Here is a 23,282-nt window from a genome sequence, read left to right on the forward strand (position 1 = left end):
AAATTCTCTAGGGTTAATCTGCTTCACCTGCTATAATTTGCTCTTTTAGATTTAACCCATTTCACCTGCTCCTAGTTACCTGCTTTTTTATTTTAAAAATCAACACTGTTAAGCTGTAGATAATGCCTCTGACACATGGGCTGTCATAATAACTATTGATCATGACTAAATTACCAGTTGTTTCCCAATCTCTAATCACCTTTCCCCACACCACAGACCATAAATATCCCTAAACTCTATTCTCAGGGAGGCATATTTGAGACTTGCTCTCTCATCTTCTCACAAGACCACCTCGTGAATAACTTTCTTCTGTAAACATCATTGTTTCAGATTGCCATATTGTACGGATGACAAAATGGGACTGGTACTGATAACATAGATTACTGGTGAGTTTTACTTCCTCACATGTTGAAGTATGCCATTAGAGAAGCATGCCAAGGCAAGCATATATAGCAGAGTTTATTTTAAAAGGGGTATCACAAACTTCTCTGGGAAGGAGAAGGGAACCATAGCTGTTATCCTGTATCCCAAGAAGTGAGGGAATTCTGGCTTTTTATATGTGCTAGGCTTCATTTGTTCTCCTGCTCCTTCACCCTATCTTTCTTCTTCCTACAAACATGACTAGGCCCAGGAAATGGTAGGTGGGATGGCCAAAAGGTGAAAAGCAGTTGGGCCCAAGGGGTCAATGTGGAGTGATCTGGCAGGAAGGGGGCCCAGGATAAATTAATTAACAACTTTTACAACTCCCTATGGGAGAAGGACAATCCCTGGGATAGGTTACCTTAGCAACAATTTGGAGGGGGCCCAGTGCTGGTTATAAGGATAAGGGTGGATAAAGGGCTCTGAAGACATTAGCATTTCAATTTCTCCAAACTCTGGATAGACCCTTGCCTATCTGCCTGTCTAAATCTGGCTTCAGTACCATCCATAACCCTCACATGGTAGAAGGGGCAAATCCCCCCCCCAGTCTTTTATATCAAGCTTACTTAGCTGATTTTTCATAAATCTTTTGTATACACATATTTGTTTCAAGTGTATTCCTTTCCATTTTAGGCAAAATTTTTTTCCCCTCCAAAATTAACATTACTTGAGATTTACAGAGACATCTTCCTTCCTCAAATGAATGAGCTTAGTAAATGGTGAGCAATCACGGGTAATCGTTCTTGGTTTAAGTCTTCATCTTTAGGAGCTGAAATCACTCCTAATCTTAACAGTCAGGGGATGACAAAGTCATCAGAGTAAGGCAAAAAGAAATCTATCTGATGAGGGGTTTCCAAGAGTCAGTCCAGGTCAGCCAACTCCATAAACTGGGCTGGAGGTAAGGAAGAACATTGAGGCAGAAGGGCCTGGCAAAAGAAAGCCGCTCAGTTGGTGACATCTAGGAAGCAGAGAAAAAGCTCAAACCTCTCCCATAAGGGCACTAATCCCTCATGACCTAATCACCTCCTACAGGCCTCATCTCTTAACACTTGGACCCTCAGAATCCCTGAAAGGAACTAGGAAAGAGGGTAACAAGTGATACAAGTCTTACATCCTAAGATGGGTTTTCTTACGAAATAGTATTTGAAGAACAACTTCAACAATAAAATGGATGAGGAGTGTCCCTGCAGGAGGAATAGGGTACGAGAAAGGCGGATTTGGAGGGGGGGGGCGACCCACTTTAAGGACAGTAGGTCTTAAAATTAAAACAGCAACAGGGCTCATAAAGCAGTTTTAGGAGTGAAGGCCACGTTCAGGTTGACCTGGGGCATGGCTTCAGTGTGGGCCCACCAGGTTGAGTGCGTCCCAGCGTCCAGCCCGCGGCTGGCCTGCCCCACGTTCGTTGCCGGGCGATCGCACGCAGCGCAGTGCAGGGCTCGGGAATGCTTCGGGTGACTGCCGGCTGCGGCAGCGGAGGGGGTTGGAACTGTGGTGCGGGTGGCGGCCCTCGCTGGGCGCCCCCGGAGACCTGAGGCGCGACAAACAGTCAGCGCACTTGGATCGCGCCAGAGGAGCTCCCGCCTCAAGCCGGCAGCGCCTGGTTCCTGAGGAAGAAAGTAAGGCCGCGCGGCCGCTTAGGCTGAGCCGGAACCAACCGGTTGCTCGGCGCTGCCTCCCGCAGCCTTCAGCGCACAGGTGAGACTCGGCCGCGGTGGGGCGGCCCCGGCGACCCCGCCCCGGAGCCCCTGCCGCAGTCCCCGGCGGCCCAGCGCCAGGCCACCCGCGGGAGCTGACCGCAGGTCCGGGTGGCGGCGGCTACGCGGACCCTGGGACCTCGCGCTGTGAGGCCGGGGCCCGCGCGGGGTGAGTTCCGGGGGCTTCCTGCCAGCGGCGGGCTGTCCCGGGTGCCGGCTGCCGCTGACGGCGGGCTGAGCCGCTAGGCGGCGGGGCCCGGAGTCGGCGGGCACGGGGACGGGGGCGTCCCTGCTGCGCCAGGCCCTGTGACCCGTCGCTCTGGCCTCGTGGCCTCTTCGCACACCACAAAGGTTGTAGTACTTGTCCCTGACGAAAATAAGGAACCGAAAGGCACAAAGAAGGCGGCAAATCAGGCGCGCCCCTCCCTGCTCCCCGGAGACCCGCCGGGTTAACACTGGGCATAAGTCCGCCTCCTCCTGTGAGCACGGGCAGACCCCGGATCGCTAAGTGCAGGAACTTGGCCTCTTTTTCCCAAAAATGCACCCCGCGCGTTTCCCGGCGGGTCCAAGTGTTTCCCCACGTCCTATTGGTTGCACTAGACTGCGGTGCTCTGTGCAGGATTGTGCACCAGGAATGTGACCACCGCATCCACCCCCCCAGCGGCTGCCTGGGCTTTGACAGGACTGTGATTTACTTAATAGAGGCAGCCCCTCCCTGATGGTGCACGTACAGGTGGTTTTCAGTTTTTCCCTGGGGAAAAAAAAAAAAAAGCAACTGGTAGAGTACTGTTCCGACTGTTTTTTTTTTTTTTTTTTTAGCATAATTGTTTAGAATGAATCCCTAATAAAGGTTTATGCTCTACCCTCCGAAATGGCCTTCAGATAAGTATTCCCATTTTTGTCCTCTGGTAGGTAGCATTTAGACTGGCTCCACGAAGTTCTCGACTTTGAGGGCCCAGGCTCCACATCAATCAGTGTCAACACTGTTTTGAAAGAGCAACCTGCTGTATTTGCTGGCCTTATCTGGAAATTTTGTTGAGAAAGCAATTAGGAGCCTCTTACTAATTTTTTAAACTGACTTAAACCACTTGGATGAATCACTACAGTTGAACCTAAATTAAGGCAGTATTCAGGCTGGAGATAGTAAATAGTGGAACCATCTAAACCATGTTTAAGGCATGGGTGTTGGGCTGCTAGGGAAGGGATTTTCGAAGATTGTGATTGTACGTAAGTAACAAGATACTCAAAAAGCTTTCTTTGAAGACATGGAAAGTTTCAAGTGAGTATCATTGTCCCCATCAGTATAAATAAGTAGAATGTGTTTGTCCTTTTTTTTTTCATTTTAAAAACTCCTTGCAAAAATAGAGGAATTTTTAAAAAATTGCACCGAGTTTGAGCACATAATCTTGAAAATTTTTTATTTTTTATTTTATTTTATTGATTTAAAAAATGACATATACAGCACAATTTTTCATATCTCTGGTTGTATATAAAGTAAGTTGATACCATTTCGTGTCTTCATACATGTACTTTGGATAATGATGTCCATCACATTCCACCATCCTTGCTATCTTGAAAATTTAAAGTATAAAACTTTAAAATGACAGTATGTTAATCTCTTTCTCCCAAATTTTAAACTAAAGCCTTCAGGACCCTTCCTCTGTAGAGCCATTCTTTTTGGCCTGTGCTGCTTACCTTAATGACAGATATCCCATTCCCCTATCAGAACAGGTTGTTATTTTTTTTTAACAACTTGATTTAGATATAACTCACCCAATTTAAAATGTGCAAGTTCAGTTTTTTGTATTTTACATTATTTTTAAGTTTTGATTCTATACACATAAATTTACCACTTATAAGTGTACATTTCAGTGGCATTAAATACATTCACAGTGTCGTGCAACCAGAGTCACTATTTGCAAAACTTGTTCAACACTTTAAACAGAATCACTGTTAAAAAAAAAAAAAAAAAAAAAAAAAAACAACTCCTGGGGTGGGATTGTGGCTCAGTGGCAGAGCACTTTTCTCCCACGTGTGAGGCACTAGGTTCGATCCTCAACACCACATAAAAATGAATAAACAAAGATATAAGAAAAGCAAAACAAAACAACTCCCTTTCCTCCTTTCCCCGTCTCTAGTAACCTCTTATCTACTTTATGTCTCTGAATGTGTCTACTCTAGATATTTCATATAAGTGAACTTATACAGTATTTGTTCTTTTTTTCTGGCATGTTTCACTTTGCATGTTTTCTGATTCATCCATGTTGTATATATCAGAATTTCATTCCTTTTTTTTCATTTTTGGCCTAATAATACTCCTTTGAATATTTATATATTTTGTTTCTCCATTCTTATGTTGTTGGACACTTGGGTTTCCATCTTTTGGGATATTGGAAAAATGCTGAAATGAACCTTGGAATACAAGTATCTGAGTGCCTGCTTTCGGTACTTTCAAGTATATATCTAGTAGTGAAATTGTTAGGTGATGTGGTAATTCTGAGTTTTTGCAGAACCATCAGAACAATTTTCCATGACAGATGTATTATTTTACATTCCTACTGCAATTTACACAGGTTCTAATTTCTCCACATATTCACCAACACTCATTCTTTTCTATTTTTTAATTGTACCCATACTAGTAGGGATGAAGCTATATATTATTGTGGTATTGATTTGCATTTCTCTCATGATCAATGGTGTTTATCATCTGTGTTTATTTGACCATTTGTGTATCTTCAAAAATCAAAGTCTGTTCAAGTCCTTTGCCCATTTTAAAATCAAGTTATTTGTTTGTTTTTTGAGTTGTAGGTGTTCTTTATATACTAGAGATATTATGCCCTTTTCAGATACATGATTTCCAAATATTTTTCTCTCATTCTGTAGGTTATCACTGTCTTGTTAATGTCCTTTGATTCACAAAATTCTTAAATTTTGGTGATGTCTAATTCATATTTTTTGCTGTGTTTTGGTATCTGTTGCCAAATCCACAATTGTGAAGATTTATTCCTTTTTCTTATGAGACTTTTATGTTTTAGCTTTTGTATTTGGGTCATTGATCTAGTTTGAGATAAACTTTGTGTATAGTATGAGATAAGAGTCCTCATTCTTTGGGTATGGAAATTCAGTTGAGCCTGTACCATCTTTCAAAGAGACTGTTTTTTTTCCCCACTAAATACAGTTTGTGCCCTTGTCAAAACTCAATTGGCCATAGATGGATAGGTTTACTTCTGAACTCTCAATTCTGTCCCATTGGTCTGTATCTATTCTTACACCAGCACCACACTGTTTTGGTTACTATAGTTTTATAGTAAGTTTCAAAATTGAAAGAGCACCAGGTTATGAGGTTGACTTGATGCTAATTCAAATGAATAAATTCTTTAAGAACAGAGATGTATTCTTCAAATTTCCAATAACACCTACTACAAGGTCTTTTGATAGTAGGCCTAAATATTTGGTGAATTGAAACACTGAAGGCTGGACACAGCAAAACCTTTTTTACAGTCAATGTACACCTCTCCTCAGCAAAATAAATAGAGCAGAGCTGCTGAAAATCATGCACAACCAGAGAGAATTTTTTAATGTCTATATACTTGACTTTGGAGTGCTTTTAGGATACTTAGTGAGCACTTGTTGAATGGATGGATTATGTTTGTTCAGGTTGATATTGGTTTGTATAGACCATCCAGAGACGTCACCAGTCATGGAGGGAATTGTGGGGATATTATTAAAATGAAAATCATCAGATGGCAATGAATATTTTAAAGTTTGTTTATATATTGATTTCTGTGCTGTAGAGTCTAATGAGGTTTTAGAGTAATTATTTTTTTTCATAGTCATTTTCTTTCAGATCTCTAGCCGAAATCTCAATTTTACTTTTAAGTTTACCTGAAAGACTCACAGATGGGTATATTTTTATATGCATGAGGTGAACTGACTAGGGATTTTTAATTATTTTCTCTGATATAAAAAAAGTTAAGAAAACCTGACAGTGTGTTAATCAGTTGAATTTATAACTATTCAGAGTGTATTCTGCTAGGCATAGTGGGGCACACCTATAATCTCAACTACTTGGGAGGCTGAGGCAGGAGGATCACGAGTTCCAGGCCAACCTCAAAACTTAGTAAGGCTCTTAGCACTTAGAAAGACTTTGTTTCAAAATAAAAAATTAAAAGGACTGGGGGTGTGGCTCAGTGGTTGAGTGCCCTGAGTTTAATCCATAGTACCAAAAAAGAAGAAGAAGAGTATATTCTACTGGGTATGGTGGTATATGTAAATCTGAGGCAGGGTGATCTCGAGTTTGAAGCCATCCTGGACAATTTGGTGAGACCTTATCTCAAATTAAAAAGGGCTGGGGATGTTGCCCAGTGGTAGAGCCTTGTGTGCCAGGCCTTAGGTTCAGTCCCCAGCACAACCAAAAGAAGAGAGTATTTTCTACATATGTGTCCCAACTTCTTAGCAGAGGAGAAAGTCAAAAAACTTTTTTTTTTAAGTACTGAGATAGATATGAAATATATAAGGTAACTGAGGTCACAAGACTAGTGAAATTTCTGGGAAAAGAGAGAAACCCAAAACCAGGAAACAGAGTTAATTTTGGACATTTTTCTTACACATTAATGAGATTTGTTATGGGGATCTCTTTTTTAAGATGGAGTCATGTGGATATTTTTCTTTATTCTCGGTGCATCATTGGAGCCTTCTATAGCATTGTTAGAAAGTTACATAGATAATAAAAGCATAGGTCCAGCAGTGGAGGTGGCATTTAGAAGGGTAACTTGTTGCCTTGATTTCCCCATAATGACAAAAAGAAGCTGGACCAGGTGATCTTATTGTTTCTATTTTTGTTTCCAATGCTGAAAATTGTATGACTCTTCATATTTTGGTTAGGGCTATTATAAGATAGTGTTCACATTAATCCTTGCATATAAAGCAGTTGTTTTCATTTAACCTCTGATTTGAAATGGAACAAAATTTGCAGCCTTTTGTATGCCAGAAATAATTATTTAAAAGTTTTATAGTTGTTGTTGTTATTATTAGGTACCAGTACCAGGGATTGAACTCGGGGGTGCTTAACCACTGAGTCACATTCCCCAGCTCTTTTAATTTTTTATTTTGAGACAAGTTCATGCTAAGTTTCTTAGGGCCTCACTAAATTGCTGAGGCTGGCTTTGAACTTGCAGCCCTCCTGCCTCAGTCTCCTAAGCTGCTGGGATCACAGGGATGCGCTACCACACCCAGCTAGTTATTATTATTTTTAAAAAGACAATTTCATCATTTGTTTAAACAAATGGATAATATGAACCAAAAAATTGAAATACTACTAACTTTGCATTAATGCAGTCTTTTTCTTAATCATGTCTACAGAAAAACAAGCACAGAATAATATAATTTTATATAGATTTGTGACTTTGTGTTTAAGAAGAAACATCAAGCTAGTCGTGGTGGCAGGTGCCTGTAATCCCAGAGGCTCCAGAGGCTGAGGCAGGAGGATCACAAATTCAAAACCAGGCTCAGCAACTTAGCAAGGCACTAAGAAACTTAATGAGATGCTGTCTCTAAATAAAATATTAAAAGGGCTGGGAATGTGGCTCAGTGATTAAGCACCCCTGGGTTCAATCTCTATATCAAAAAAAAAAAAAAAGAAAGAAGAAACATCAATTTTGATATACATCGTTATATGTATTGTATTGCTTCAAATTTGCTAGATAATTGCTTCAGCACTTACTCTGACCACTGTATATACTTTTTAATTACAATGTACACCATCAATTCCTGGAGAAAGAAAACTTGGTAGCTTTTAGGTAGTGCATGAATAACTGCTGAATGGATGAATGAATACTGGTAGTTTTGAGAAAATTTTTAAAAAGAAAATGTGTTCTTGATTTTTAATTTGCTGTTGTCATTTATACTTCTATATGAAAATAAAGGTAGTATAATTAAGAGAGTTCCTGTTTTATCTTTGTGTGACTTAGTAATATTTGAAATTTCTTGTAATAGGAAACAGGGCGATTCTTCAGGTTTGAATGTCATGCTACTGAACTTTCTAGAATCTCTAAAAGTTTTAGAGCTAAATTTGAATAACATTCTTAAATCCTCTCTGATTTACAGAGGATGCTTATTCGAGGTTTATATTATGCTATTTGGCTTATTCTGTTGCTTTTTATTCTTTTTGTTTTTATAGTTGCAGTAGTTGCAGGATACCCTCCATTTCATAGAATATATCTTTGGGCTTCTTGAGACTAGAAAAATTCTTTCAAGGGCCTGGGTTCAATCCGCTGCACAAAAAAAAAAAAAAAAAAAAAAAAAAAAACCACAAAGACTAAAAAAATTCACAAACTTGCAGTACTTAAATAAATAAAAAATGGACTTATTTTAAGTACAAATCTCTGCTTGATTCTTAGCTTTTCTTTTCCAGTTGCCTATTGGAATTTTTTTAATGGTGTCAATCTCTTAACATTTTTTTCAACAATGTGGCATCTGGATGTTCCCAGCCTGAGAGGATTTGCATTGTCTCATTTTTAGCCGTGAGAGCATGCTCTTAGGCATTTATTAAGGAGAAGACTAAAGCCAGGGTAGATGTTGGAACCAAAAAGTAGTTGAAGTTATGATAGTTCAGCAGGAGTGCAACTCTTAATTCCAAATCTTCTAATGTAGAGGGTTTCCTGTGCATGTGAGTATGTGTGTGCTTTTGGTTTTAGTAAAATTTAATTAGCACTGCAGTCTAGTTACTCATTTCTTGATTACACAGTGCTGGGCTGTAGTTCTGATTTAAACCCTGATAGTGACTTGAGGGAGTCATGTTAGTTTTGTGGATTCATTATTGGCACTAGTAATCTAAATGAAATTAAGTTAGTGGGCAAATTAAGTTCATTCTTAGAATGCAAACCACCATATCCCGACTACTTCCTACAAATTTCTCATTTGGAAGTAGAATTTTTAAAAACTTATATTTTTACCCTCTAAAATGCACTGTACAATTTGCATTATAAGTTGGTTACCACTCTGTAACACTGCAGAAGCATCCTGTTTACCTTGGAGTTTTATATAATCCCTGATCCATGGCCTCAAACCCTTGGGGCTTCTTGTGCTTCAGTTTAAGAAGCATGGGACCTAGAGGATCTCTTAGGGCTCTTGTAGCCCTGATATTCTATAATACTTGAAATAAACTAGAATTTATTTTTTAGTGTTGAGAAATTATACTTTTAAGAAATGATAGGAGCTGAGCATGGTGGCATGCCTTTAATCTCAGTGGCTCAGAGGCTGAAGCGGGAGAATTGCAAGTTCAACTCAACAACTTAGCAAGGCCTGAGCAATTTTGTGAGACCCTGTCTCAAAATAAAAATGAAATGAAATAAAATGGGCTGTGGATTAAAAAAAAAGAAGAGAAAAGACATTAGAAATCCACAAAAGAAAGATATGTGAATGGTTGATTTGCATGGTTTTACTTCTTTCTCTGAAAATTAAAAGATTGCAATTCTATTGTATGTATAAAAACTGTTTCATCAGAAACTGCATGCAATTTAAGAAATGGATTGCAAAGTTAGAAAAGCCCTTCGTAGATGTCATCATTGTTGCTTTCAACCTTTCTCTGCTGCAATTCTGCTTTTTTCTTTCCTGGCTGCTAATTGGATTAAAAGACTGTTTTGCCAGCCATGGCATCTGGAGATGACAGTCCTATCTTTGAAGATGACGAAAGGTAATGTCCTGCACTGTAATAAGACTAGCTTTTGAATGTTTCAAAATTGCTAGGATAATTCAGAAGAGTTATTTATCCAGTCTACTCTGTTAAGGACATATTTTGTGACATTGCAGAATGCACGGTTCTGATTTCTGATTTAGAGCAAGGGGAGTGAATACCTACGTGGAGGTAGCCACCACTAGCATGTCATCCTTTCCCACTGAAACTTCATGTGAGGTCTCCAGATCCCTCTCAGCACAAAGTTCTTGGCAACCTCTTCAAAATTATACCAAGTCCTTTTAATATCTATGATTTAAAGCATACAAAAGAGGAGATTACAATGAACAAGAAAGAAGATGGGAAAAAACAGCCAGAGTCTTAGGTTTAACTCCTAAGTTTTTGCCATTTAAGCCAGGCATGGAGTGATAGCACACTCCTGTGGTCCCAGCTACTTGGAAGGCCTAGTTCGGAGGGTCACTTGAGCTCAAGAATTCAAGACCAGCCTAGGCAACATAGTGAGATCCTGTCTCAAAACAAACAAAACCCCCATTTCTGCCAGTTGATGTCATTGTGACCTCAGGCAAGCCCTTAATGAGACTTATCTGTAAAGTAAGGGTACTAGTTGTGCTCATCTCGTGAAGAATACTATAAGTTAATGTATGTAAAGTTCAGAACAGCTGGCACACAGTAAGCACTTAATGCCACTGTTAGTTATGATCATTATTACTGTAATAAATGGTGTTTCTCTCAAAGCTAAAATCTATTTCAATATCAACATGTTAATTTTATATTATGCCATTCACATATGATACATATATGTTAAAATAATAATATAAAATATTATTTAAATTTTGCCAGAAATTTTTTGGCAAACAGTTCTTTTAAAAAGTTTTTCTACAATAATGCTAAGAATTGCTGTTTTCCTAGCATTTTTTGTATTATTTTTATTGCAATAATAGGATATTTCTTCCATGACTATTTCCCCCCTCAGTCTTGGTATAATAAATTAGTAAATTAGAATCTTTTTTGATAAGATGAATTCCTAATCATTATTTTAAGTATGAAAAGTTAGGAGAGTTTTTGTTTTACAGTGATCAGATCTGAAAAACAAAAAATAATTACATATTGAGTTTTGTTAATTGGTAAGGAAGAGAGACTTTTTACTGAACTTTCCATGTATATTCTGGTCTAGAACACTATGCAGGATAAACGGATTCTTAATCCTATTAGTATTAAGGTGACTTTGGAATTATCGGACTATATACCCATACATAGTAGTCATCTCTTAAGGGAAGAGTAAATAAGAAGGAGAAAGTAGTTACATGTTCTGTAAGTAGGATTTCTTAGGAAATATCACTTCAATGTTTATAATTTTAGGAGTTTCAAGAGTCTGATATTTTCACCTTGGAAGAATTAATTATTCTGTTATTGATTTTGACCCATTATAATAGTTTTGTTTTATCCCTTTAGCCCTCTTTATAGCCTGGAAAAAATGACAGATCTCGTAGCAGTCTGGGAGGTTGCTTTAAGTGATGGAGTCCACAAGATTGAATTTGAACATGGAACTACATCTGGCAAACGGGTGGTGTATGTAGATGGGAAGGTAGGAAAAAATGTTACTTTATAAAATATAGTCACAGGGAAACTTGATTTTATCATGTGAAGTCAGGACTTTTTTCTTACAGTGGTTTTCTTTATGTTCTGGGCCTATATCATTTTGCTCTACAAAGCAAATAATAATAAATATACCAATTCTTCCAATATAAATATAATATTTAAACTTAATGCCTTATTTTCTAAAACCTTGGCATTATGAGTTTAAAAAATATCTAAATAACATTGCCATTTGGAAACTTTGAAGTCTCACATTATTTCTAAAATTAGATATTAATTTTCTTCCATTTTTATCTTTTAAATATTTATATATATACATATATTTTTAAACCTAGGAAGAGATAAGAAAAGAATGGATGTTCAAATTAGTGGGCAAAGAAACCTTCTGTGTTGGAGCTGCCAAGACAAAAGCAACCATAAATATAGATGCTATCAGTGGTTTTGCTTATGAATATACTCTGGAAATTAATGGGAAAAGTCTCAAGAAATACATGGAGAACAGATCAAAAACTACCAATACATGGGTATTACGCTTGGATGGTGAGGACTTGAGAGTTGTTTTAGGTAAGTTAGTGCCATTTCTGCAGAATTTATTCAGTTTTTATGATGACTGTTTAATTAATTCCTCTAAATTAATTAATTAATTTCTCTAAACTATACAGACTTTTGTGGGAGTTTCAAATAAGAGAGAGAATGTCTAATGTGCCCTGTGTGTATGAAAATTCACTTAATCCACTGTTTTGTATATAGCCAGATATTGATGGGAATGGATTGGAGGGTTATAAACTTAGGTTTTAAAAAAGTAATATTAGGTTTGGGGGTGTTGCTCAATGGAAGAGCACTTGCCTAGCATGCTCAGGCCCTGGGTTCCCCAAGTGCGGGAACATAGGCATGTAATCCAGCTACTCAGGAGACCGAGGGTCTCAAGTTTTAGGACTGTCATAGCAGTTCAGTGAAATTAAAAAAAGAAAGAAAGAAAAGTTCCAGGGATTTAGTTCAGTGGTAAAGTACCCCTAGTTTCAATCCCTAATACCAAAAAGTTAAAAAAAATATATATATATACACACACACACACACACACACACACACACACACACACTTGTTATCATTTAGTATTTTTCTTTGTAAATATGTCTTAAAAGCAATTAGAAATTTGAGATTAATTAATAAGACAGTTTTCTGTAGGTAACAATAAGTATAGGACTGCATTAGATCAAAGTTGTCAAAATGTAGCTAAGGTAGATTTTTTTTTTAAAGTAACTTTCTCTCTTCTGGTTACTCCTAGTATTTCATACTGCTGAGTTAAGACTGTTTGGATCATCTCATAAATTTACCAATTCATGTGTTTCGGTAGTATTTGTTAAATGCCTGTTAGTGTACCAGACACTGAGGATGCCTAAATGAAAAGAGCTTATCCACAGTCTAGTCAGATGCTACCAAATACCTTAAACTAAGGTACTTTTAAACTAAAAAATATTAATCAAGTACTAAGTACACAGAGTTAAAAAATAAATAAAAGAAAAGAAACCCAAAATTACTGCCTATATAGCTTGTTTATTGAAGTAACTGGATTGATTTGTCTAGAGGAGTTTCCTATGACTGGATCTTGCTGATTGCATACCCGTGACATGTCTGTCTTCTACATTTCCTGTAAAAATGACAGTTGCCTCTAAAGAATTGGTCAAATTTAGGTTTGACTTTTTTTTCTAGGAGATCACTTATGGTTTGCTATGTCATGGAGCACATGGTGTTTGTCATTTCTCTTTTTTATGTCCACCACCATTAATACCTAGATCCTTGCCAAACACTGATATTCTGATTCTCTTGTTCTTTTTTCTTACCTTAAACATTTCTATCTTGTTACCTTAAATATTGTATCTACTCATTGGTTACACAAAGAGTGGTACACTTTGTATAGGAAATACAGAATGACTGCTTATTTTTCCCTTTATTCCCCAGCTTTCAAAATATTGATTAGTCCCATTTATTTCAGCTAAAGAGCTAGAATAAAGATTAGTCTTTAGATTGGCTTCTGAGTCCTTTTGATACACCCTCAGTGAACTTTGATGCCTTCTTTCCTATCTGGTATGACAAGATATTTCATGCTCATTTTGAACTTTTTCTGCCCAAACCTGGAATCATCATTTCTCCAAGTCCTAGTTTCTATTAGTGGAAAATGATATTTCAGGAGCATAATATTATCATGCACTAAGAATGCTCATTTATTATTTGTAGGTTTCTAGTGGACAAAGCAAGAAAATTTTGTGCATGGGTAGAATGAATGGATGGATGGATAGATAGATGGCAGGGAGCAAGGAGGGTGCTAGAGAGGGAAAGAGGAATGAGGTAGAAACCTTTTTTTTTTTTTTTTTTGCCTAGTATGAAGTGTCCTATATAAGTTCCTATTGATACTTGTAATTCAAGTTCAGGACTTCCAGGTTTTTACTTAACCTTATCTAACATCTGTATCTTCTTTTCTCCACACTGGGAAGAAAAGGACACAGAGACTGATGCAATTAGGATATCACTTCATTACTCATTTGCTTATATACATAATATATCATGCTATCATCATTAATTACTACCAAAACTTTAAAACATTTTTACATATCATCTTCATGTACTCTATTTACAGTGTAAATACTGTATGTACATACATACAACTCCACCTGCTTCTCCTCTCCTCCACTCACTCTCCACGTCTTTTTTTCTTTTGCATTCTCAAAGTAGTTAATACTTGTATTTCTGTAGCCATTATTAAGTCTTCTGTGTTTTTACAGACTGATCCTATATTGGAAGCCAATAAATAACATTTATATTGTGCTTTGTAAATATTTTCACAGAGCAGGCTGTGATTACATTCTTTCTCTCTTTTATTGTCCTATCTCCAGCATCCCTCACAGGAAGTTGTTTTTAGTGTTAAGGTCAGATGGATTTCTGTTATATAATCTACCAGTTACTCAAAATTGTTTTACCGCCTTTTAGTTGACTTTGTATTTGGACCGTGATATTTGTGTACAGCTTTTTGTTTTATAGACTTTCCTGATTGGCTTTCTCTTTTCTTATTGGAAGTAGATGTCCATTCTTTGTCTATATTCCTAATGTCTGTTATCGTTTTTGTTCATATTTTTTATTATTTGTAATCCTCTTCATGCTTAACAAAAATAGTCTTGGCAGTCTGTTGCCTTCCTGTTTGAGAGTAGGTAGCTCTTGGTCTGCTGCAGAGTGGCCATCTGAGCTTTCTTTCACACACCTTTAATTCTCCCATTATTGAACTCCACAACTTCTGGTTTCATCTTTCTTTCTTGGGTGTGTGTGGGTGGGACATACTGGGGATTAAACCCAGGGGTGCTGCACCACTGAGCTATATCCCAGCCTGTCCACCTTTTTTTATGAGACAGAGTCTTACCAAGTTGCCCAGGCTGGCCTCGAACTTGTCATCCTCCTGCCTCAGCCTCCCAAACGGCTGGAATTACAGGTGTGTGCCACTCCACTTGACCCAGTTTCATCTTTACTTAATGGTAATTTCCTGACCCAGGGTATCATCTAGGAGATAAATATTACTTGACCCTCAGGCTAAATTACTGTTTTTGCCAAGTACAGAGTTTTAACTTCAAAATCATTGTATTTCAGAACTTATGAAAGATTTGTGCCAGTATCTTCTATTCTTATTATTTTAAATGATAAATTTTATGCCAGTCTGATCTCATTATTCTTTTTTCTGGAGTTTTTAGGAGCTCATCCATTATCTTTCCAAAAGTTGCAGTAATATGGTTAAGGAATGTAGTGACTCAAACCTCAATCAAGTTTTAGAACCATTGTATCTCATTGCTTATTGCTGGGAAATTTAGTTTTGAAAGGATTGGATTTATTATCAACATATTTGAACACATGGGGCTTTTTCAGACAATGAAACCAAGCCTTTAAAATGATTTGAGGCTACCATGCCAACATTGTACTCAAGTGATACTTAACATTTCATAGTGGAAATGAAGATGTCCGGTACTGTACTTAGCTTAGCTGGTCTCTTAAATTCCCAGGGGGACTGTTCACCCACTTGGAAATTCTCTCAGGCCTTTAAGAATCCTTTTCTCCATATACTGTTTGTCTGTCTTTACTTATTTTTATCTATTTGTAACCTCTTATGATGATCTTGGAAGGGAGAGAGTTCAATCCAAACTTGTCAATTTGGCCTGGCTAAAAGGGACCTGGTAAGAAGAGAAGGCCTGGTTTAATTTGAGGTGAAAGCAAAATTGCCTAGAGTATTCATACTGTAGGGTTTCTTCTTCTAAGTTCCACCAAACTGCAAACTATTCTAAGGCCTACATTTTACAGATCAGTGATGAAGAATTCAGGCTTCAGGATCCGAGCTGTGTGGTGGGAAAGATTACCCTCTAAGCCTTGGTTTCCTCATCTGTAAAATGGAGATATAGTATCTCCCTCACAGATTGTGTGGGTGACGTTTACTTGAGTTAGTGTACATAAAATACTTAGCATGTTTCTCACATAGTGAATTCTTTAAAAATATCATTCGTAGTTGTTTTTGTTACTTAGACAAAAAACAAGCTTACTTAGGGTTGGAGTTATATATATATGTAGCTATATAATGTGACAAGTTTCAAATAACAATATCATATAAGTTTCCAAATTTTATATTAAGAAGTTAGAGTAAAGCTGGAAAAAAATTTAATTACAAAAATATTCTGTTTTACAGAGGCCATATTTCATGCCAAATACTATGCTAGGCACTTTACATAAATGATCCCTTATTATTCCTGTGTAAGACAGATGGTATCATCCTCGTTTATCCACAGGGAGATCAAGGCTCCCAGTGGTAGTGACTTGTCACAGGTACTGCTAGTAAACAGGGAACTGGGGTCTGACCTAAAAGATCAAGCACATTCATTTTCACCACCTCAAAAATGTGGAGCATCTAAGGGGACAAAAGATAGTATTGGTTAGTATTCTCCTATGTCACCTAGGCCTTTTCCTGGGCTCAGGTGATCCTCTTGCTTCAGCCTCCCAAAGATAGCCATTTTTAATAGTGTTGCCTTTTAGTGTTTCTTTATTCAGATTCAAGCAAATACACATATTTTATTACCTCCTTATTACATGAAAATGTCTCACTTTATTTACTTAGTACATGTTGAAGATCTTTTTGTATTAATACATGAAGAACTTGGTATTTTATAGCTGAAGAGTACATTTCAATAGTAAATAGCTGTTTAATTCATTCCCAACTGATGGACACTTGGCTGTTTCTAATCTGTTGCTCTTAGAAACATGCATCTAGGAACACAGTGCACATCTCATTTTAGTACAAATTTCTGGAAGTGGGAAATAGGCTTTCTGAGTCAGAGAATAATTGTATTTTTTACCCTCATTGATTTTTACCTAGCAACTCCCTGTGGTACTAATTTTCCCTTGAGTTCTCCAGCACAGCACATTGCCAAACCTGGATTTTTTTAACACTCTGTTAAGAGAAAAAATTGTATTTTTGTGTTGTTTTTCTTTGCCATTTTAAAAGTAGTTGAGTTTAAGCCTCTTTCATATTTTGTTACTTTTATGTTACTTTTCTGATTGTTCCTGTTCACATCCTTTGCTTTTGAGTTGTTAGTCATTTTCTCCTTTATTTCTAGAAATCTTTATATTAGTGAGATTAACCTTTTTGTGCTGTTTCAAGGTTTTCAGGGTTTTTTTGTTGTTGTTGGTGGTGGTGGTAGTGGTTTTGACCAGAGATTGGACCCAGGGGAGCTTAACCACTGACTTGGATCCCCAGCTACAATTTTTTATTTTGACACAGGATCCTACTAAAATTGCTCAAGCCCTCACTTAGTTGCTGAGGCTGGCTTTGAACTTGCGATCCTCCTGCCTTAGCCTCCCGAGCAGTTGGAATCATAGGTGTGAGCTACCATGCCTGGCTATTTCAAGTATTTTCTCCAGTTTTTCATTTGTTAATTTATTGTTCATTTATTGTGTGACTTTTGCTTATGTGTATTTAGCCCTCGGCCAGCACAGGCTTCATAAATGAAGGTTCGGCTAAGTGGCTAATCCAAAAGGGAGTTTGAATTAAAGAGACAAGACTCTAATTACCTTTAAACCAGCTCCAGGATGGCTTCTCCTAGCTCCAGCCTCCAGCCATCTAATGTGGTAGCGAGGTTTACTGAAGAGGCTATCGAGAGAAAGAGGACACGCCAGGGAGTGGGCTTTTATTGGGGAACAAAAAATTCTGGGGAAAATCCCATCCAGTGAATATTAAGGGGGCAGTGTCCAAGGTCAGGTGCAATGATTGGGTCTTCAGGGGTATGGCCAGACATGCCTCCACATGGACAAGCCCTCGGACCTGGGGAAAGCTCTGGACACAAGGATGTGTCTAAGCACCTCTCACCCAGCCAGGGAAGTAACTCAAATCACGTGCAAGGATGGCCTCCCATATGTGTATCCATGGTTTTTTCAGTCATGCAAATGTTTGTTGTTTTACTTTTATGGTGTCAAATTTACTTCACTTTCTTCATGGGCTTCAGGATTAGCAGTGTTCCTCAGAGGCGTGCCAGTAAGCCATTACAGAAAACCTGCGTGCACCCTGTGTTCGTCAGGCACACTGAATGCCAGTGTCCCCACCACTGTGGCTTCCTTACAACTGTGTGCTCTGCCATGTGTTTGGACACACTAAGTCTTTCTGCAGCTGTGACCAGATGCTTCCCACTCAGACAGCCTTTTGGGTGACCCCTGCCCATGTCTCCTGGTGCCTTCTGCTTTCCCATCTAGCCCATCTCAAAAGCCTTTCTTCTTTCTAAGCGAGGCACCCAGCTCACTGTGTGAGGAGAAAACAAGCCCCTTCAGATGGTGCTCCTGCCACAGGTACCCTGCCACATTCACACCTTGACTGGCTTTAGACTTGACCCCAGACAGGTTCTGACCGCCACTTGATTCCTGCATGCTTTTCTCTCCCTCCCTCCTCTTGTGGCACTTGCTGAGTGCAGCCTTCTCTCCTGCCACTTCTCAAGACATGAACACTCGAATACTCGCAGGTTGCTTTGGGGACTCCCCTACCCTGAGGAAAGCAATGACAGTCAGCTGATGTGTCAGTGTGCTGTGGTGGCATCTTGTTGCACCCCCTAAACCTGTTTTTTGTTTGTTTGTTTGTTTGTTTTTTGGGTTTTTTGTTTGTTTGGTTTTTTTTTTTTTTTTTTTTTTGGTACTGGGGATTGAACCCAGAGGTACTTAACCACTGAGCCACATCCACAGCCCTTTTTTCATATTTTATTTAGAGACAGGGTCTCACTGAGTTGCTTAGGGCCTCACTAAGTTGCTGAGGCTGGCTTTGAACTCGCAGCCTGCCAAGCTGCTGAGCTTACAGGTGTGCACCACCGTGCCCAGCTCTCATACCTGGTTTTTCCTTATGATCCAATAGTTTTTCCCAAAGTGAAATCGTTATAAATAAGAATATAGATTACTGTGCTATCTGGTAAGAAACTAAAGATTGAATTTCCAAACCTGACTGCTGACTATTCTGCATGGTGGTCTCTGTGCTCTCGTCTAGTTGGGTGAGTGTGAAGCAAGAGGGATTGTTAGGCTCGAGGACAAGGGACGTTCCGTGCAGACAAGCCCCTCGCATTTACTCATATGCAACCCTCCCTCAATGATTGTCCTTCAGTATTTATTTTGTTTAACAAAACTTCATCAATTTGTATTGGTGTCATGACTTTCTATTGAAAGATGTTTTATCTATGAACAAAAATAGTTTCTCAAATTTCAGGGGCATTTCAAAGCCACGAAAAAGTGTTGCATTTGAGAATGTTAATGGAACTTTAGAAACCCACTGTATCAAACTTTTCCTAAAATAATAAATTTGTAAGGTTATGTTTATATTATAGAATCATAACCTTCCAACTTTATGTCACTTTCACAGAAAAAGACACCATGGATGTGTGGTGCAATGGTAAAAAGATGGAGACGGCGGTAAGTCACCATGGGCTATGCCTCGATTCTGGAGATTTCATAATTAACCAAAGTCTTCTTGGTAAAAAACAATAGCTAGGTGCCCCTCCCTCCAAACTCTGAAAATCTTTCCCAGACAGCTCCTAGGGCAGTGAGAGTTTGGAAACAACTTGTGTTCTGACCCGACACCGACCTCACCATCCCTCCCACCCCACCTCTCCTGGTCCAGCTCCTCTCCTAAAGAGTCCTCCTGTTAAAAAGTTCTTCCTTGAAATGATTTACAGTAGAGGGGGTAGAGAGAGAAAAGGGGAGGAGAGGGGAGGGGGGATAGTAGAGAATAGGCTAGACAGCAGAATACATCAGTCACTAGAACAGCAATATGTCAATCAATGGAAGGGTAACTGATGTGATACAACAATCTGTATACGGGATAAAATTGGGAGTTCATAACCCACTTGAATCAAACTGTGAAATATGATATATTAAGAACTATGTAATGTTTTGAATGACCAACAATAAAAAAATTAAAAAATTTAAAAAAAAAAGTTCTTCCCCCAAGACTGCTGTCCTCTGTGTTTATCCATGTAAAGTAATGCTTGATACCACTGCTTCTCAGTTCCCATGCATAGATGTCACCTGGGATCTTGTTAAAATGCAAATACTAGCATTTCCCTGGCTTCCACCAGTGCTCCTGGCCCCCAGATCATACTTAGAGTGGAAAGGTTCTACTCCATGCACCCAAAGCAGATGATACTTTTCTAAAAGCAAGATTTTTATAATGCATATTAACTGTTCCTGGAAAATATCGTAAGTATTATAATCAACTTTTTCATCACTGTGATCTGACAGGAATAATGGAGAGAAGTTTACTTGAGGCTTCTAGTTTCAGGTCCCCATCCACAGAAGGACAGCTCCTTAGCTCTGGACCTGAGGTGAACAGAAGATCAAGGCTGAAAGATAGGGCAGAGGAGAACAGCTCAGCACATGGCACCAGGAAGCAGAGCTCTGCTCACCAGGGACAGAATATAAACCCAAAGGCACCCCCCACCCCCACCACCCCCCTCCCCGTGACCCACCTCCTCCAGCCGCACCCCCCTGCCTTCAGTCACCACTGACTAATCTTTATCTGTTAATATGAGTTGATTAACCCACTGATTGGATTACACCTCCCTTAATTAATCATTTGACCTCTGAAAATTTTTGCATTGTCTCACATGAGCTTTTGGTGACACTTTGTAGCCAGATGGTAACAATAAGTAAGTAGGAAAGGTTTATTATTATGTTCATCATTTTTATTTTTGAAAGCTGTTATATCTATACATTTTTTTCCTTCAAAACTGAAGATTTGTAAGGATTGGCTACAGGTCATTTGAAAGAAACTTTCAGTTCTTAACAGAAATTTAAAAGCATCTAAATACAAGCATTAGACTTTAATTTTCTACAGCTTAACGCTTGACTAATACCTTATTGTCCCACCAGTACTTTTAGATGCTGTTGATACTGTAGACAAAGAGAAATATTTCTGGCACACTGATCCTTCTTTTGTTGTCCTAGGGTGAGTTTGTAGATGACGGGACTGAAACACACTTCAGCGTTGGGAGCCACAACTGCTACATAAAGGCCGTCAGTAGCGGGAAACGGAAAGAAGGGATTATTCACACACTCATTGTGGATAACAGAGAAATCCCAGAGATGCTCGAATGACTTGGTATTAATGAATTTTTATTTTAAGACATAATGATCAGGACTTTTTAATTACTGTGGTAATTATATGTGTTCAATATGTACTTATCAGTACATTTAGTCTGCAATGTTCATATTTTTTAGTTACTTGAAACCATAATATTTCAAGAGTCAGGAAAAAAACTAATTATGTGCAGTCATAAAAATTATGATTTTTTTTGTAAATAATGCAAATTGTTTTAAAACTGAATAGAAGATATAGACCAAAATCACCAATGTTTTACAATAGTCATTGTATTACAATAAACACTGTAAAATTAAATTCTTGTTGTTTGATTTGTGTTTTTAAAAATGGAAAAGTTGGGAGGGGAAGGGGAGATAGGAAGGGCAGCAGAATAGAATAGACATTGTGATTGCTGTATGTATATAGGTGACTGTATGACCAATGTGATTCTGCAGTCTGTACAATCAGAAAAATGATTTGTACCCCAATTGAATCAAATGTGTGAATTGCCAAGATCATTGTAATGTCAAGTGTAGCTAATTTAAAAAAAAATGAAAAGGGTTAGGGATGTGGTTCAGTGGTTAAGCATTCCTTAGTTCCATCCCTGGTACCAAGTGAAATAAAATAAAGTTCTCACCTTGTCTTGCCTTGCAATACCTAAAAAAAAAAAAAAAAAAAAAAAAAAATGGAGAAGTTGGGCTGGGATTGTGACTTAGAAATAGAGTGCTCGCCTAGCATGCATGGGGCACTGGGTTTGATCCTTAGCACCACCGAAAAATAAGATAAAGATATTGTATCCATCTATAACTAAAAAATAAATTTAAAAAAATTATAAGTCTTGGAATATGTTTAACTTATGCAGACAGGTTGTCTCTTTAGCTTAAAGCAGTTGGTTCATAATGATGCAGTTAATTAATATTCTCTGTGTGGTAACCTGTTAAGGAAAATTCAAACAGTGTCACATAAGAATTTAATTTTAAAATGTGGGTTTCTGAGGATGGTAAGCTCCTGTGCCTCAGTTTCCTTATCTTAAGATTGAGGCCTTTACCTGTTTTGATGTTTTTAGCTGTTGAATGAGGTACTTTAACAATGAAATCAGCAAAAAAGAAAAAGAGAAATGACATATTACTATGTGGAAGAAAGAGGGTAACCCCTGCAGAGTTTGTGGTGAAAATAAGTATAATAAGTTCTTTGGATAGACATCTGATATTTATTAAATTAAAAATTTCATTTATATAAGATTCAAAAATAGTCTTAGAAGTCCAAATAATTCCCACATTACAGGGGACTTAGAAGGTGGCACAAAAGGAAATTCAGCAATGGTAATGTCCTATTTTTGATCTGGATGCTGGCTACAAAGATTACTTGTAAAAGTTAGGCTACATACCCGTAGAACTTTTACCTTTCTGTAATGTACGTTATATTTTATAAAACTGTTGAACTCCAATAAAGCTTTTTAAATGGAGGCAACCAGGGATGTAGCTCAGTAGTAGAGAGCTTTCCTAGCATTTGCAAAGCTCTGAGTTCAACCCCTAGCACTGCAGGGGGAAAAAAAGATTTTAAAATATGCCCACTATGAGGTTTTTTAAAACATCTTATACATCCTTTTGGGACCCTATCCCTTAAGAGTAAAGCCATTGATATTAGTATGTAAGAATATATATACACGAGGATGTTTATTGCAGCATTGTCATTGTGAAGAGAAAAACTTCAAGTGGGCAACTGTGAATGCCCAACTGCAGACCAATGATAGGATGAAATCGTTACGCACCATGAACTACAAATCAGCTGTCACAATGAATCACAGAGGTTTTCATGAGATATTTTTTAATGAAAGAAAAGCAAGTTGGATATGATATAGTCCCGTTTTATTTTTAAAAATCCTTTTATAATACATGTATGAAAATCTTACTATTTTTTCTGTGTGTGATTTTACAAGCATGGAAATAGGGAAAGTTATAAATGGCTACCATGATTACCTAGTGGGGATGAGGAGTGAGGTTGTGGGGTGAGGGGAGCAATAACCACATAACATTCAAGGAAAAAAATAATTTCACTTTTTAAAAACAAAGTTTTATGACCGTATTTATGCATTTATATGAAATTCTTTACAGGAAGTTCACAAAGAAAAACTAGAATTTGGATAAAGGAAAAAGTAAAACAGATTGAAGAATGTTTTTAGATGGTAGAAAATCCATCCAGCTCAGATGTAGAAGACAAGGTAAAAAGGTACCATAAAACAAGAATAGTT

At 38.0% G+C, this 23,282-nt stretch overlaps 1 protein-coding gene across 4 annotated transcripts; it reads left to right on the plus strand.

Moving 5' to 3' along the window:
- Window positions 1-1,793: 1,793 nt before the first annotated feature.
- Window positions 1,794-21,349, plus strand: Faim (Fas apoptotic inhibitory molecule). 4 transcript variants are annotated; one of them, XM_021728276.3, is made up of 6 exons: window positions 1,984-2,115; window positions 9,749-9,807; window positions 11,260-11,392; window positions 11,739-11,967; window positions 19,316-19,365; window positions 20,899-21,349. In XM_021728276.3, the coding sequence occupies exons 2-6, from the start codon at window positions 9,764-9,766 to the stop codon at window positions 21,046-21,048; spliced, it is 606 nt and encodes a 201-aa protein (XP_021583951.1). In that variant the 5' UTR covers window positions 1,984-2,115; window positions 9,749-9,763; the 3' UTR covers window positions 21,049-21,349. The 4 variants fall into 4 exon arrangements, with proteins under 4 accessions (XP_005328073.1, XP_021583951.1, XP_077899532.1 ...); XM_005328016.4 differs by lacking the exon at window positions 9,749-9,807 and having other exon boundaries at window positions 1,794-2,115; XM_078043406.1 differs by lacking the exons at window positions 1,984-2,115; window positions 9,749-9,807 and adding an exon at window positions 2,131-2,283.
- Window positions 21,350-23,282: the final 1,933 nt, after the last annotated feature.

Source organism: Ictidomys tridecemlineatus, chromosome 3, assembly GCF_052094955.1.
Source record: "Ictidomys tridecemlineatus isolate mIctTri1 chromosome 3, mIctTri1.hap1, whole genome shotgun sequence".
In the NCBI taxonomy this organism is placed as follows: domain Eukaryota; kingdom Metazoa; phylum Chordata; class Mammalia; order Rodentia; family Sciuridae; genus Ictidomys; species Ictidomys tridecemlineatus.